The sequence below is a fragment of the Ptychodera flava genome, chromosome 20 (genome assembly GCF_041260155.1).
Source record: "Ptychodera flava strain L36383 chromosome 20, AS_Pfla_20210202, whole genome shotgun sequence".
NCBI classification, from domain to species: domain Eukaryota; kingdom Metazoa; phylum Hemichordata; class Enteropneusta; family Ptychoderidae; genus Ptychodera; species Ptychodera flava.
In genome coordinates, this window is record NC_091947.1 from 27,179,615 (window position 1) to 27,196,983 (window position 17,369).

At 39.1% G+C, this 17,369-nt stretch overlaps 1 protein-coding gene across 2 annotated transcripts in view; it reads left to right on the plus strand.

Moving 5' to 3' along the window:
* Positions 1-16,069, plus strand: part of LOC139120461 (inversin-like) — a 23,050-nt gene extending 6,981 nt beyond the window's left edge. Inside the window, exon 2 of one of the 2 annotated variants that reach the window (XM_070684911.1) lies at positions 12,823-16,069. In XM_070684911.1, the coding sequence (XP_070541012.1) occupies positions 12,851-14,545 (1,695 nt within the window). In that variant the 5' untranslated portion in view covers positions 12,823-12,850 and the 3' untranslated portion in view covers positions 14,546-16,069. The remainder of the gene's footprint in view (positions 1-12,822) is intronic. The other variant, XM_070684909.1, reaches the window with a different exon arrangement.
* The last annotated feature ends 1,300 nt before the right edge of the window (positions 16,070-17,369 follow it).

The following is a 17,369-nucleotide window of genomic DNA, read 5'->3' on the forward strand; positions in this document are numbered from 1 at the left end:
TTTAACATGTTGATGTCTATGCCTGATCGTCGCAGAATCGCACATCTCTCCCGTGTGTTTGTGCTCTAAGGGACTGGACATAAATCACAGAGGGAGGGCCGGTGTTTTTCAAAGCGAGCCATCAAAAGCGTTTGCAAGAAATAGTGACCCTCCCCAATTTTCATGAGCAAAAAACAGTGGTCCTTTTATTGCGTGTCACAGTCAATATCAATAACGTCTTAATTGACATATAATTTCACATTTGACCTTTTGACTTTCAAAGAATACTTTTAACCTGTACAAAAAATCACTTGGGTGAAATTCCAATATCATGTATGTTGTTCACATCTGCTCTTTCAAACACCCCGTTCTCATCACGTATAAATTACCAAACATTTATAAAAGCACATATTTAGCTATTTTTGTTTTGGAAAAAAATATTCATAGTTTCCCCATAGACTACAACGTATAGTGAATCAACATTTTGCTGAAATTCCAAAATCAAATTTCTTGTACGCGCATGCACTTGTAAACACCCTAGTCTAATAAAATACGTTAATAGCAATAATTAAGAGTCCATAAATACACATATTTAGTTAGTTTTGTATTGGAAAAAAAACTATTCATAGTTTTCTCATATGCTTACATGTCTAGTGTATCAACATTTTTGTGAAATTCCAAATTCAAAGTTCTTGATGGAATCACAAAATCACATTTTTCGTACACACATGTACTTTTTACCTCCAACTTCAAGCAAAGTACATTTAGATAAATTATGAAATATATGTAAATGTACAGGTATAGCTTGTTTTGTAGGGGAAAATTGTTAATAGTTTGCTCAATATCATGATTTGATATTTTGGAGAAGCACTGTATCGGCCACATCTTTGCCTTGCGCAAAAATTCCCCTCCCCAAATGACCCTCCCCAAAGGCATGCGTGACATTTCAAAATGCCTTCAAAAATGCTTGCGCGAAATATAGCAAACCACCCCAATAAGTACCGACCAACCCACCCCTTTAATTTCTGTCCAGTCCCTAAATAGGCATGTTTTCTCAGCCGAAGATTCTGACATGAATTGCAGTTTACCTATATGCAACTGAGGTTGCCCTCTCCTTTTTAACACATATCAAAACAGCATCAACAATAACCTTCTTTGTTTTAATTTCCACCCTCGAAATGCCTCATACAAGTATTTGAGTTTTCATTTATCCCTTCTCGTTCTATCGCTAACACCCGTTGAATTTTCGCTTCTGCTTGTTGACGACAGCAAGCAGCCGTCGAGTCGCACCGTTCAATCCTTTTGAAGGACGATGATAAACAACGTGTTTATATGGTCATTAGGCGATGTCATTTATCAAAACCCATCGGAGGCAAATTAGACGCGAATTAAATTCGTAATTTATCATGTCTGTTAAAAGGGTCGCAGGGGGTTATGGGACATCTGAATGTCATGTCCTAATTACCCGTGTAGAGTTGTTCCAGCATGTTTTGACCTGACAAGAAGGCCTTCAGAACGTAGCAAAGGTTTATTACCCGTTTATTGTTATTGGTAGCCAGCTGTCCTCAGTGTGGCCTTTGCTTTAATTTTTGCCACTGTGTATGATGTACAATGGCGATATGATGATTGGACCATGGCTGCGTTACGCACTCAAAAGAGAGCATGACGAAAGTTTAACCTATGATCAATTTTAAAATCACATCACAACCTGCGTAAACTACACTTGACTCTTGTCGTGACGGCACTGCGTGAAACAGACATGCGATTTGGAAATTGAAACCACTCTCGCAAAATATCGAGAGAAAGAAGGTTGAGTCATCTAATAAATTAACAAACACGACATCAACAACAACAAACACCAAGCCAATGCCAATGCCAATGCCAAAAATTGGCATCTACTGCTTGATATTTCGGCCGATGTGAGAGTTTTATGCAGTATGTGAGGTTTGTTGACTGTGTGGGCCGCCCTTTTAGGCTACGGTTCGTGCTACTCGCACAGAGAAAGCCCTAGAATGGGTTCACCGGATAATTTCCACGGAATTCAGCTTTTGCGCAAACAGCTTTTGCCTCAATTTCAAAGTTAGACTCGACTTTGTATGCATGGGACAATAATACACAAATACCGAGTGTAATTTCCTTGCGGAATACAGAAAAGATAATTCGAGCAAGAATACACCGACACCAACAATTACACACCAGAGATCTCGTTTTGAAATTTAAATCCGTATGAAACCGCGTTGCTATGGATGCTTTTGAAGACACCGCCTGTTTACTTAAATACAAATGTGTTTTAAAAAGAAACTTTTCATGAAGGAATTTCCGGACAGTAATTATTAAAATGATTAACCAGCGACCAAAAGTATGGCGTGGACGTTTTTAATTTCGCTAAACAAATATCTTACCGTATACCATAATATAAACAAGCTACTTGATAAAACTTCATCAATAATCTGAGGGTCACGTTTCCATGGCAAAATCTGTCACCTTGAAATCCCGAATAATCTCCATTAGTAAAAAATTAATCATTCACTGTACAGTGTCCATGAATACAGCCACGGGAAAATAATTTTTATTATCTGGATTTTAATGATTTTATAATGATCATGTAATTTATCGCGGACGAAGTAATTTTGATTTCACTGATGAACTGTTGTGTCTTGTTTATGTTGTGATGGCGCGAAAATGTGCATTCAAAAGCCGCGGCATTTAGGGAACAGTAAGATTTTATGATACGGTAGTTTTCTGTGAACTTTGCGTTTCGAATCTTCTATAATCTGATTAGGACACAAATAATTGTATCTGTCAATAGGAATTCACCTGAAAGCTTAGACTTTCTGCGCTGGTCGACGTGACAAGAATGATCGATAGAGTTAACACACATTTGTTTATTGCTCCCTTGATGATGATTAATTTATGAAATTTGACGATGGCAATTCAACATTCGATTTCCTGTTTAGCTTCGATCGACGTGAAGTGGTATACTGTCTGGGTAACACCTGGTTGTCTGTCAAACAAGCGCATTTACGCAATTCTTAATTCGTGTAACCATGTTTACTCTCACACAGTCCCCTGGAAAGCCGGGTTCTTTTTCGCCTTTCGGCGCGATGTAGGTCTTACTCAACTTAGCCGTATGTCGACAAGAACTCAATTAGTAAATTATTACTGCCGGTGGCATGCAAATTTACAGGACAAACTGACTGTATTTGTGTGTTTGGTTTTGACTGTCACGTAGTACTTTAATAAACTTTGTGTCTGTCGAAAGAACAGCGGGATGATGGAACTTCCGATCATGTAACATTCATCTGAATATCGGCCTTGATGTCTGTCTGTTCCGCTCTGCTTGGTTACGTCGCAATGAATATTATTATGTAATCTATATAGTTTAAACAATTATCATTTGATTGCGTTTTCATTGCTTGACAAATTTACCCTACCCTTCATGATAAATCATCTCCTGTAGGGTTGCCCGATCGAGAATATCCTCGACAGGACGCTCAACCCAGTACGTGCTCTCGTCAGCGCGCGATGAGCCGCCATTTTGATTGAATCGAGCGGGAAAACATTTTCCAGAACTTCAACAAACTGCGTGAGATGTGCCGACGAACATAAACACCGAGTGAAGAAATAAAAATTAAAGCTCGGTGATATTCACTGAAGGTGCTCGTATCCGGTGTCTTGGTATGATTGAATGTTTACTTTGAACACAAAATTTATTGCAATAGATTAACATCTGATACACGTCTACAGCTTTGGGCGTATTGTTTCTGGAACCTCTCTGTGAAATTACATATGAAATTAAAAACCAATGTGTTGATTGGCACTGTGGCCTTGAGAAATGGCGGAAATGTTAGGTGTTTTTATTTCATAATTATCGTCTGCTTCTCACGTCACTCAAACCGTAGTTTTTCACTCATACTGTATGATTGAGTCCAAGAAAAACTACGACACCGAGCGAATGGATTATTGTCTGAGGGAAAGTAACCATTTAGCAGATATTGCCGGACACAACATAAAGCTGATAATTCTTCTCCTGGCTAAAGTTTCTGTGGTCTCATTTGCAACTTGTCGAAACAAAATGGATTGAAGTTTCAGCACCTTCAATTTGTGAAAATCGAAAATGAAATTTTTCCCAAACAATGAACAAACATAATGGCGGTAAAATTGAAGCACAATGGGATTGAGTATCTTCTCGGATCAAAGAATCAACTCAGCGACCCTTCAGTTTCATTCTTGACAATGAAATCGAAAAAAGGAACAGTTTGAATTTTCATGAGCCGTTTTTTGATAAGTTAAAGACTTTTATTCAAAAGTACAAATTTCACCTAAGTGCGCGCTGTGGTTGCTAAACGATCTAAATAATATCTCACAAGATTCATATGGAATAATTCTGTATGTGTTAGTGATTGCATTAATGGTTTTGGTGTGTATGTCCCATCATTTACTGTTAATTTAAGGAAGCAGACAACTACGTGTAAAAGCCCTTTTGGAAACACAGTTGACGTGTAAGCCCGGCACAGCTTGAGCCAAATCGCACTGTGTAGTCATTTGCAATTTACTGCTACCATTCAACAACTCATTAAATGGATACGCTCCATATTGATGTAGCCATAGTTACAGCAACCAGCCAGGGTTAGTACGTGCTATCGTTATTGTAAGCAGGAAGAACTATTTCATCACCTAAACACGACCTTAGTGAAACTCAGAGTATTTTTCAACGTGCTGGGCATGAACTACTCTTTACAATGTTCCGTGGGATGTTATTTTTTAGGCGTAGGGAACCCATAACTTAATGTTCTGCATACTTTGTACTTTTATTTCATGGCAGAATTTTTATATTAATTTCCCTCGCGACACTACTGAAACGGTGATAAGTGTTCTCCGATGACCTAAATACATATTTAACATATTCAATTTCCGTTTTGTCTCAGTTACAGTTCACTTAGAAAGGCTCTCTCTGTTTATACTCCTGTCTTTGTGAAACGGATCTCATCAAACGGCAGATCAAATAATAATAGCCTCCTACAGCGGGGATATTTTGCTTTGTTTGCCTTGATTATCGAACAATCGAAGGTTTGCTTGGACCGCAAAAACATATCATTGGTTAATGCATGTAGGCGTTGCGTACACCCGACTTCTGAGTACTAATGCTGGCGTGGCATGGGACAATCAACTGATTGCAGAAAACCATATTCCTCTGCTCTTTATTCAACAATATCGATTGCCCCCGTCGTGAGGCACACCTGATAAACATTCCATGCCAACATAAGAACAGTTTTAGAAATGTAACCCGAGAACAGATATTGGTAAAACGATCGCCTCCTCGAAATAGTCACATACCTTAAGTATATCAGTTATTTCAACTTTGACGACGGACAACTTTGCTACTTAAGCTGGAAAAGCGTGTGAAAATCCCCAGTGGCAAAACACCAAGATGACAGCGTAAAGCCAGCGTTGTGGACCATTTTCGTAATCAAATGACAGTGAAATTAACTGTAGCTGTGACTCGAACCGCATTTTCCAAATGGTGACAGAAGAAATAAGCTTTAAAATCGTGCTTCAAAGGTGAATTTGACGTCGAGATAAAGCGTGGGGTATCTTGTTACATGATGATATTAGAAACAAAACGGTAGACCTATCGAACATTTGATATTGATTGGCAATTCGCATAAGACTCATGTTTCATGCTAATTTAAATTTGTGGCTTACTGACAAAAGTTTACCGAGCATTGCCTTTATCTCTTAGGTGACAATAATTAGTCTTAATAGCATGAAGACAATTTGTTACCATGAAGAGGAAACACTTTGGCCGATTAGTCTAAACAATAAGTCTTTTTGCTCTCAACCGATCTATTAGTATTACACATAGACCCTCGAGAAAAACATAGACCTTCGAGAGGCTTTCATGTCTCGTGGCGAGTAGACGTGTGTGTCAGGAGCTCCCGGTTTCGAAGTTTTTGAACCGACTTTTTTCAACCTACATTTTGACTTTGTTGTCACAAGAGGGAAGACTTAAGGTAATGATAATGAGCCAGCCAAGACCAAATACCAGAGCGACCGCAAATACGCAGAAATTGGACAAGTTCGTGGTCAACTCTTCGAAGTCAACCGCCAGGGAAGCCCCGGCGGGAATAGGTGAGCATGTGGCCACGAAGGACGCGGAGATTGAAGTTGTTTGAGAGAGTTCATCCGCCAACGTATTGACGACTTGGATTCCAACATGAAAATTCGGAGCGAGTCTTTAGAAACAAAGCTTGACAGGGTTGCTTTGGACCAAAAAGAAATGCTTGACAGATTGGTCAATATGGAGACGAAACAGAAAGATTTGGAAACTGGTCTGAATTCCACGTGTGCTGAGGTCAGTGAGCTTCGCCATACAGTGTCTCAACTTGAAGACAAGACGAATCAACTTGAAAGTAAGCTTAGAGATGTGAATAACGGTATGGTCAGTCTTCAGAGATATACAAAAATGTTCAACTTGAGATTTGGTGGTATTCCAGAATCAAAATCTGAGAACTGTATTCTGACTGTAAAATCTATTCTTCAAGACAAATTCAAGATGGCCGACGTACACATTGAAAATGCGCATCGTGTGCCTTCTCATCCACCAAGAGATTTGCCTGTCTCAAGACCACGGCATATTGTTGCGAGGTTTATTTATCGTAGCGAGAGACATTCCATCTTAAAGACCGCTAGACAGAATCTCAAGGATTCACAATGTTTTGTGATGGAAGATTTATGCCCGTATGATATTGAGGCCAAGCGGAAAGTTCGTAGTATCATGCAACAAGCTTTTAACGAAGGGAAACGACCGCTGTTCAAAAGAGGCAAGCTGTTCATCAATGGGACTGAATATTTTCATTCGACACCTGCTCCATGAGGACGTAGCCAGCTGCATGATGTTTTGTGATTCTCGTCGTCGTACATTCCAGAACACAGATGGCCTTCCCTTGTATTCACCATCAGCTCTGAACTTTACAGAAACACTTGTTCGTGGTGTAACATCAAACAAGAGGTGTACTTTCGTGCATGGAGGCCTTGTTTGCCTTCATTTTGTTAGTACTTTATTACTTTAAAAATTTCAAGAACATACCTATGACTTCCACGCTACGTTTCACTGTGTATTTCTGCCCACAGTAAAAGAAACGTCAGAAATTTTGACTGCTGGTTCACATTACGTAGGTTGATTTGATCTCTGTACAAATTTCATGTGAGACCGGGAGCCTTCGAAGGCTTTTTGAGGCTCGTTTTTTGTTTTCATCTGTCTTTTTTCCCGTGTCGGGGTTTTTTTTTGTGTTGGCATGTCAACGCTCTCCGCCGTGTTGTTTTTGCTCTTTGTTTTGTTTTGTTCTTCTGTTTTTTCGTTCATAGTGGCGCTATTTAGTTGTTGTAAAATGTACGCATGGCTACGTTAAAAGTATTAAGCCTGAATGTCAATGGCCTTAGAAACTACACAAAAAGGAAAAAGTGTTTTAGTTGGTTACATCATAAGAAAGCAAATGTGATTTTTTTACAGGAGACTCACAGTCTCCCTAAAGATGAGAAATATTGGCAACAACAATTTAAGGGTTATAGCATTTTCTCACATGGTACCAGTAATAGTAGGGGGTTCTTACAATTATTAGGCATTTTCAATATGATGTTCAAGAGGTGGTGTGTGACCCTAACGGGCGCTATATATTAGCTTATCTGTTAATTGATTCTTTACCGTTTGTTTTCTTAAATATATATGCTCCAAATGATGTCACTTCTCATGTTAGTTTCTTGGAGCGCATGATCCAGCTAATTAGTGACCATAACTGTGATCCAAATACTCAGATTATTATGGGTGGGGACTTTAACTTTACACCTAATAATGATATAGATCGCCAGGGAGGTAACCCCAATACCTGGGAAGGGTCAAAGGTAGCATTTACTAAATTGCTCGAAGAGCATGATCTTGTGGACATTTGGCGTCTCCGGCAACCGGATGTGCATCGTTTTACTTGGTGGAGAGGTGGGACTACCACTATCTTTAGCCGTCTAGATTATTTTTTAATTTCAGATTGTTCTCAGACTATTGTGGATTCCACTGATATTTTACCTGTTACATTCAGTGATCACTCAGCTGTGACTCTTACACTTATTTTGGGTAAAGCTCAATTTGGGCCATCGTTTTGGAAGTTTAATAACAGTCTTTTAGATGACCCAGTCTATATTAATCAGTTGCAAGATTTACTTGATGAATGGAGTCTTGAGTACATCCTCATTAATAATAAAAGTCTCTTCTGGGATATTTTAAAGTATCACATTAGGCATTTCACCATTAAATATAGTAAAGAAAAGTCAAAGGAGCGCAGGGCCAAAATTAATGATTTAGAGAAGAATTTTTCAGAAATTGATAGACTTTGTAGCCTGGACCCTAGCCCTTCAAATTTGGATAAGCGAAGTCAGATAAGTACACAGCTTGATCAACTTTATGACTACATCGCTCAAGGTGTTATAGTTCGCTCCCGTGCTCAGTGGGTTGAAAAGGGTGAAAAGAGCACCAAGTTTTTTCTAGGTATGGAGAAAAGGAATCGTAATAGGTCCCATCTTCAAAGGATAATTGGTTCTCAGGGAAATGTTATTCAAGACCACAGAGAGATTTTGTCAGAATTAAAGTCTTTTTATTGTAATTTATACAAGTCCACTCACCCTGGTAATAGTGACGACAGTGGTTTTAAAGATTTCATTAACGATGATATTCCAAGGTTATCTATGGACGAGAAACTTTTGTGTGAAGGTCGTATCACAATGAATGAAGCCTATGAAGCCCTATGTGGCATGTCAAAGGGGAAAACTCCTGGTAACGATGGCCTTACAGTTGACTTTTATCTTGCTTTCTGGCATAAAATTGGTCCTTTTGTTGTTAACTCTCTAAATTTTGGTCACGAGTGTGGTAAACTTTCAACTTCACAACGCCAAAGTATAATTACTTTAATTGAGAAAAAAGGTAAAGATAAGCAGTTCATAAAAAATTGGCGGCCCGTTTCTTTGATTAATGTTGATGCAAAGATTGGTTCTAGGTGCCTCGCCAAGCGTCTGGAAAAAATTCTCCCAGGTATAATTCATTGTACTCAATCTGCATTTGTCAAGGGGAGGGATATCTCAGATTGTATTCGCTTAATTGAGGAAATCATGACTTATACTGAGGAGCATGACTTGACAGGGATTCTTTTGGCAGTGGACTTTCAGAAAGCATTTGATTCCTTGGAGTGGCCATTTCTTTACAAGTGTCTTGAAGCCTTTAACTTTGGTCCGTCATTTATTAGTTGGATCAAGGCATACTATCAGGATATTGAGAGTACAGTTATTAATTATGGTTACACCACTGGTTATTTTAGCATCGAACGTGGAGTTCGTCAGGGAGACCCACTTTCACCTGCTTTATTTATTTTAGCCCTTGAAACGCTTTTAATTGCGATTCGAAAGAATCCTGGTATCCATGGTTTCCATACGGGGGGAGATGAAGTAAAGGAAATTGCTTTCGCAGATGATTTAACCTGTACTTTAGCAGATGAAGAGTCAGTAACTCTTCTTTTTGTAATTTTGGAGCTTTTCTCTAATGTATCTGGTCTTCACATAAATTTAGAAAAAACAGAGGCTATCTGGCTTGGGAAATGGAAGAAAAGGAAACATAAATTATTCGGAATCAAATGGCCTAATGAGCCGATCAAAATTGTTGGAGTTTTTATTTCTTACGATAAAGAATGGGCTACTCAACTTAATTATGCTAAACCTCTGGAAAACTTAGAATTGACTCTTAACTTCTGGCGTCAACGTGATCTTACCATTTTGGGTAAAATCCAGATGGTTTAAGAGTCTAGCGGTATCTAAGATTGTCTACCTTATGCGTATGACAAGTGTTCCGAAGAAGATTTTGAATGAGGTTAATAGTAAAATTTTTTCGTTTATCTGGAAGGGAAAGATAGAATTGCAAGGAAAGTAATGATGTCAGATATTAAGTATGGTGGCCTGCGTGCCCCAGATGTGTTTTTCTCTTAAGTCATTTCGTGTATCATGGATTAAACGTTTTCTGGACCCTTCTGTTAAACACCCATGGAAGCAATTTTTTATTAAACGGTTGCAACCAGTGGGTGGTAAATTTGTATTTAACTGCAATTATAATATTAACTTGCTCCCTGTTCACCTTGGTGAGTTCTACTGTGAAGCACTCGACTCCTGGATAGACTTTAAGAGTATCAATACTCAGAATACTGCTATGAATTGTATCATTGGAATAACAAAAATATTGTTATTAATGGGAAATCTGTGTATTGTCAAGATATCTTTGAGAAAGGGATTTGTTATGTAACTGATTTATTAGAGAGGGGAAGATTTAGAGGAGCTAATGACCTGAGAGAAATGTTTGATCTTTCTGCCACCCAAGCTTTTAAGCTAATCTGTATTTGGGATGCACTCCCACCTGACCTAAGGATAACGCCACCATCTTTATCTTTATCATTGACTACTCCAAATGTGTTATGTTATGATTTCTCTGTATACATAGTAGACAAATTTATTAATATTCTTGAAGCCAGTAAAACTGTAATTAACAACAGCTTAAGGGGTAGGAATACTGCCCTTCCAACTAGTTCTGCTTATATTTTAAGAGATTTTAATATTTCCGTTGATGAACTTTCAAAGTTATATTTACTTCCATTTAAGTGTACAATTGACACTAGAGCCAGAAGCTTTCAATTTAAGTTATTACATCGTATTCTCTACACAAATAACGATCTCTTTAAAATGAAAGCTCTGAATGTCACTGATCCATTTTGTAGTTTTTGTCGTAGGGAAGTTGAAACAAGAAATCATCTGTTTTATTCTTGCATTTACGCAAGAGAACTGTGGGATACTTTTCACAAATCGTATAAAGAATTTGTAAGTAGTTCAGAGTTTCCAACTCTACAACATGTAATTCTTGGTTCCGTGGATTTTCCGAGCATCTTAAACCATCTTTTGATAATTGGGAAACAATATCTGTACAAGTGCAAAATGCAGAAGTGTTTACCGATATTTCCAGGATTTAGAGCAATGATAAAACAAACACGGAATGTTGAGGAATATATTGCAAAGCATAATGGCAAAATAGAAATCCATAACAGAAAATGGTCATTACTGAAAGACGTGTAATTTTTTTTCTCCAAAGGGCTTATTTTTTCTGTATGCCACTATTGTGTGTCTTTCTTGTTTTTGTCTCTTGTCTTGTGTCTTTGTATTGTGTCAGCAAAATGGAAAAGCTTAATAAAAAACTTAAAAAAAAAAAAAAAAAAAAAAAAGACCTTCGAGAAAAACCAGGGTCTATGGTATACACCAGTGCGCGTCTATGCATTGTGCATATAGCTGACGAAAAACTGGCGGAAAGTGGCTACAACAACAGAAAGTTTGATTATAGCCTTGGTCTGAAAGTTAATAGATTTTAAGACCTCAAATCATGCATAAGAATGCCCCATGAAATCGAATTGAAATTGTTAAAAAAATCATTCAAATAATGGCGCAGAGACACAAATTTGTATATCGGTAACGAAAATACAACAGTTATGACTACAAGCATCGAGATAAAAGAAATGAGGATTTACATTTGCCGTGTGTTTGTACTTAAGTTTCTGCCCAGGTCGTTGAGATTCGTGTGACTTGCAGGACAAATAGGCTGATGCTTTGTTTTTGCATGAATTGCAGACAACTTTAATGTATGGATGACTTTCTCGTACAGCTAGTTTAGAATGACATTCAATCCGTCGATCCCCCTAAAGCTAACTCAGCACGGCCTATGGATGCTGCGAAATGCTTTTGAAGGAATGCTATACAATCGGGATAATATGGCCAGTAGCAAAAGAAAAGTCTACCACGTTCTTATATACTTTCCCCCGGAATGAATCGTTTAAAATGGAACTCGAGTGCAAATCCAACATTCCCCTCTTCTAGAGGCAGACCACGCGAGTGGACCAGCTCAATTCTGAGACTTAAGTGTTAAGCCTTGAAACTATAAGGCAGAATAAGCTAGTGATCAAATTTTTTTATCAACCATGGAACGACATGCGGCATGAATTCTGTGCTTGCTGGAGTAGTTCACGATTGACAAGGCACGTGAACTGATACTGTTAGATGTTGTATTTGAACGAAATAACATGTAATGCAATCACATCGAAAGTGTACAGAATGCTGTCATTTTGATGCGATACAAATATTCCTAGGGCGAGGTCCTTTTTCAGCACGCATTTGGCAAACTTTTTTGTTCGTGTTTTGCAGTTCAAATAAATCGACTGCCCACAAAAGGAATCTAATAGATTAAAGACATTGAACTTTATGCCACAAGTTCTTCGTAGGGTTTTAAATTTTCGCTTATTGTTGGAAGGAAAGGTGAGACGTGATGAAATAAACATGAAATGAGTTTAGATATAAGATGGCGCTGTTCAAGACCAATACTCTAGAATTGCCCTCTCTATAGGTGAGGCCCTGATCTCTCCAGTAAGATGTGTGGACTATTTAATTCATGGTCATTTGTCCAGGCAAATCAATTTGAAATTCCAAGTGGACAGTTGTTCACAAAACATAATTTGGTGAATGCAACAGGGCCTTCCTGCATCGAAATCTAAATAGTAGTTTTGCTCAGCTTTGTGGCCGACAGGAACAAGTGCGTATTAACTAAGAGAGGGAAATAACGTACGTGGGGACGAGGCCTATAAGGTCATAAGATGAGTAGACTATAAGCGTTTTTTCTCCACGAAGTACCGAATATGCCTTACCTAAAACAGTATGATGGTGACTAATTTAATCAACCATTTTATTTTACCAATTGTTTTTGAATTTATGTTCAAACAGAATCTTCTGAAGACGAAAATATAAGAAAATGGAGGTCAACTCTGACACTACAGAAGAGGCAAATCGAGTGACAAGAAAAGGTCGTCGAGGTCAAAATAAAGCAAGAATGACATCCAATGAAAAAGCGTTAATTCGCGCAGTGAAAAGTGTAGACTTTGAAAATGCAAGGAGACTTATCACGGAAGAAAACGCCGAGGTGAATTTTCGGGATATTTTCACTCAGACTCCTTTAATGCGAGCATGCGCAGTGGCTGAGGGAGACGCCACGGAGATGGTGGAGCTGCTTCTGAGCTTCGGCGCCGAAGTCAATGCGCAGGACAAACGCGGAAGGTCTCCGCTGATGTTCGCGTCCATGGACGAAGGGAAGGAGGACATCGTTGATTTGTTGATCCAGACGGGGAAGGCGAATCCAAATCTGCAGGACGAGGACGGTAACACTGCCCTGATGTTGGCGGTGATCATCGGCAATTTCCCGGTGATGCAGCTGATGTTGGAGACCGAGAACTTCCAACAGAAACTGGACGTAGAGATGCGAAACAAGGAGGGAGAAACAGTCCTCCTGGCCGCTGCGAAGATGATGGACTCAAAAGGATGCAAACTGTTAGTGGACATCGGCTATGCAAGCACAGATTACATTCCAGAAGATTTGCAGAAAGTGCTGCCGCGCCACGCCAGGAATAGAACACAACCAAAAAGACAACCGACAAATACAGCTCAAATTATTGTTCCTGATAATATAATGCGGGAACATCCTGTGGATAGAGATAGAGAAAGTAAACCGGCTGCTGAAAAAGAATCATATGACCAATTTGCCACGGGAGACCCAACAGTGTCCATCATGAAAAAAGATGAAGAGCTACAAAAGGAAGAAGAGGTACTCCCCGCAGACGGAGGTGCCATCGATGATGTCATTGATGAAATTTTAGCCGAGGACGAGGCCACCGCTCCATCTGCTAAACATTCACCTAGTTTTATCAAGCGAAATTCTGAAAAGAGAGCTGTTTCAGAAGAGGGATTCGAGAAGAACACTCACGGCAGAGAAGGACAAGTCTCTCCAAGTGGTGCAAGTCAACAGCAACCGATATTAGACGAGGATTCGAGACCTGTTGTCGCGAACTCACCGGGTCAGAACAGAAGGTCTTCTCAGGAAAGTGTTCTCGAAGATCTGCCCTCATTTGTCGATAAAACGAAGCGCGAAAAGACCCTGTCTAACCCTACTGAAGACAACGATTGCCTGAAAAGTCCCAGCCAACCTCTCCCTCCAGTTATAGTCAGAAGACCGAGCCAAAACATCATCCAGAGCCTGACGTCAAATCGCATCATACCTGCCATGGGCGTGAATCAAGCGGCCGACGACAACAAGTCACCGTCACCTACACCAGCCACTGAAGGAGACGTTGGTCAGAATCCCTCGTCGCCCGCAAGGAAACTGAAGGAGGACAGATGGGTTCTTATGCCAGACAAGAAGAAGGGATCAGTCGAGGTTTACAAGACCAAGTCAGGGAGAATCATTCACCCTAACGTGAAGAAAGGAACTCAGGCCATGGTAGTCGCTGAAGCCATCGTCAAAATGAGAGGGAAGGGGAGAAGGGGACGCGGTAGAGGGAATCCAGCCTTGTCCAACAGACCGGGGACACAACAGTCACAGGCTGGTAGTCTGTATTCGGGGATGCAAAGCCCTATGAAGTCAAAAAGGCAGGCTAAAGTCTTCAGCACCGCCTAAATATATCAAGTGGCTATGAACCTTAGACGTGCTGATCGCTCGCAAACTTTGAATTGCAGCAAGTTTAGCAACTTTAAGGATTCGTTATTTGCAACTAATTTTTCACGCGTGTAAATACAGTACGTGTTGAACACTGGCATGGAATGACAAGGGGACCGTGCATATGTACGATTCCCATTGTTAAACGAGAATTAAACGAGAAAGTAAAATGTAATGAACTAAAAAAGACAATTCGTCAGGTAGAAAAAAAGACACGAGTGTTGCGGTTTAAAATTAAATGTCTTTTTTTGAGATATCGGGCATGAAATGACCGTTGTCAGGGCGAGGACAAACGCAGCCAAGCAATAAACCCCTGCATATACTATATATGGCCGCTTGAATAGGAAGTAGCATGATAGAAAAAAAAAAGAATCATTCGACCGATGAGTGCGAGTATTTTGTGAGTGCACAAAAATTTAGAGTGTATATATCATTTTTAATCGACTGTAACGAGTGTTTATGTCAATCGAGTTTTATTCAACATCTAGCGCCTAGGATTGGTGACATAAAGGTTCTACAACAACAATAATGATTTCATTCCGTCCGATTGCTTTGAACGACATAGAGTACAAATTGGATGTTCGTGATCATTGCGTGTTCAATCATTGATTTTCCGTCAATAATTTAAGTTGCTGACGTCATCGCGTAATAGTGTACATTTGAATGCACTGATCTGAACACTATTTTAAGCCAGAATTGTAACGCTTTTGCACAAGGAACACTCCACAAATACAGGTGAATAACTTTGCGAACACTAATTGTTTTAGAAGTGTAAACTGTATGGGGGTTTTGTTTATATATAGAATTCAAAATTGCCGATCTTAGTAGGGAGATGATTGATTTTGACAGAATTCGAATATACTATTGTCGAAAATGACTCAAATATATTCGAGCTTAGGTATCTGTCAAGACTGACATGATTTTGATAATTTTCAGTTTTCCAAAGAGTAGTTCTTAATTTTATCACTGTACCCGAACGTCTCAGGGTACAGTGACTGCTGGTACGTCATGCCTTGAAATGATAATCATTGGTTTCTTCATCATACAGTTACACCATGGTGTCAATGAAATGTACGACCTGAAGTCCGTCGCACGAATGCATCCATCTAGCTATGTATATAGGACGTAGTTTGACAATTTACAGATGGGTTTTGGCCGACTATATCTCGGCGCACTTTATTTCTTTTGTGTTGTTACCTTTTCGAATCCACTTACCAGCTCGTCTAGTCTCTTCGTAGGGAAATGCATCAGTAAATATATGTATCACAGACTGTTCAAATCAAAGAGTACAGAAGACAGACTGCAATTTTATCTTATAAATTATCATTTTTATCAGAATAGAACAGATCAGATTTGATTCTTTGTTTTTTGGCACATTAAAGTTGTTCTACGTAACGTCGAATTTTCTTGTCGACGCCAAACCACGAGCTGATAGCCTTATTTATCCCGCTGATTTCACTGTGTCTCGTTGGTAATCTTGCTAAATTTTTCCTGGATACAGAAATCGGTAAGCCCTGCCACAACGTTATTGTTCATCTCGCTCATTTCACTGATCGTATAGTCACGGTTACCTTGGATTTCGCAAATGTCGCGTGCAGCGTTGACGTCGCGATATATTTTGGCGCGTGATCTGAATAATTGTACATCAGCTGTACAGGGACATGGCTGTTCTTCACTTTTGATTAAAATATAAAACATGGTCTGATCACGCGAAGGGCAAACGTGACACGAAACAATCATAGTATATTTACCAATTGGCGGTAACAAATTTAACAAATAAGCTTACAGGGTGACACTGAGCATGCTCAATGTGATATACGAAGATAATATGTCAATTCTACCTTTTGAAAAGGAGGCTTGTATAACGTGGTTGTAGTTGCGTTTACGATTTTTGAAGGAGTCACATTATTAAGCAACAGTTGCTAGGGTGAATTCATGAAATCTCTGAAACCATAAATTTTAAATTTATTAAGCTAGTAACTTACAAGATAACGTAACGCAGAACGAAGCGACGCGTACTGGGTTGCTATTGACATTTGATGTAATAGAAGAGCAAATATGTTTAGCGATTCGAAATTTTGTCAAATGTCTACGGCTAAAGGAGATACCCCTTAACGATCCAGATCATGGATTTGGATGACATTCTTAGGAAAGCCCCCGATATGAAATAGCAACATCCACTTCGTAATTTCGTTCGAAGTCTCGGCCAAAATCTCAAGACCATGAACGAACTCTATGATTCCTCGTTTTTTATCAAAGCAGATTCGAAATTCTGAAATTCACGTCGAAATTTTAGAAATTTCAACACCACCTACCAAGAGAATGGTACGTCCCAAACATATTAATAACGCAACTGGAACTAATTTGGATGGTGAAGTAATATCGGTTTAATCTACAAATGTAAGCTAATCTACTTTTCTGTTTAAGTTATAGAATTGTTTTTATGAGTAATTTCAAATATTGCAACATTCAGCTGTGGAGCACCAAACGCTTTCGAGAAATTTGAAAAATATGAAGATCCAATAATTCGAAGTTAGTTCCAATCATGTTAAATTAGAGTGTAGGAAGAATCCTTTCACCTCTGTCTGAATATTGCAGGATGCATGAAACTTAAGTAATAGATATTATAACTTTGTATTTGAAGTAATTTGTTACTTCAAGTACAAAGTTACTTGTGTAATTTGGCCATAGAATCCGGACACCTTATCTGCAACTTTACCCGACAGTACAGCGATCCATATCGTCAACCCATCTCACGCTTTTTGAATCAGTCAACTGCAGACAG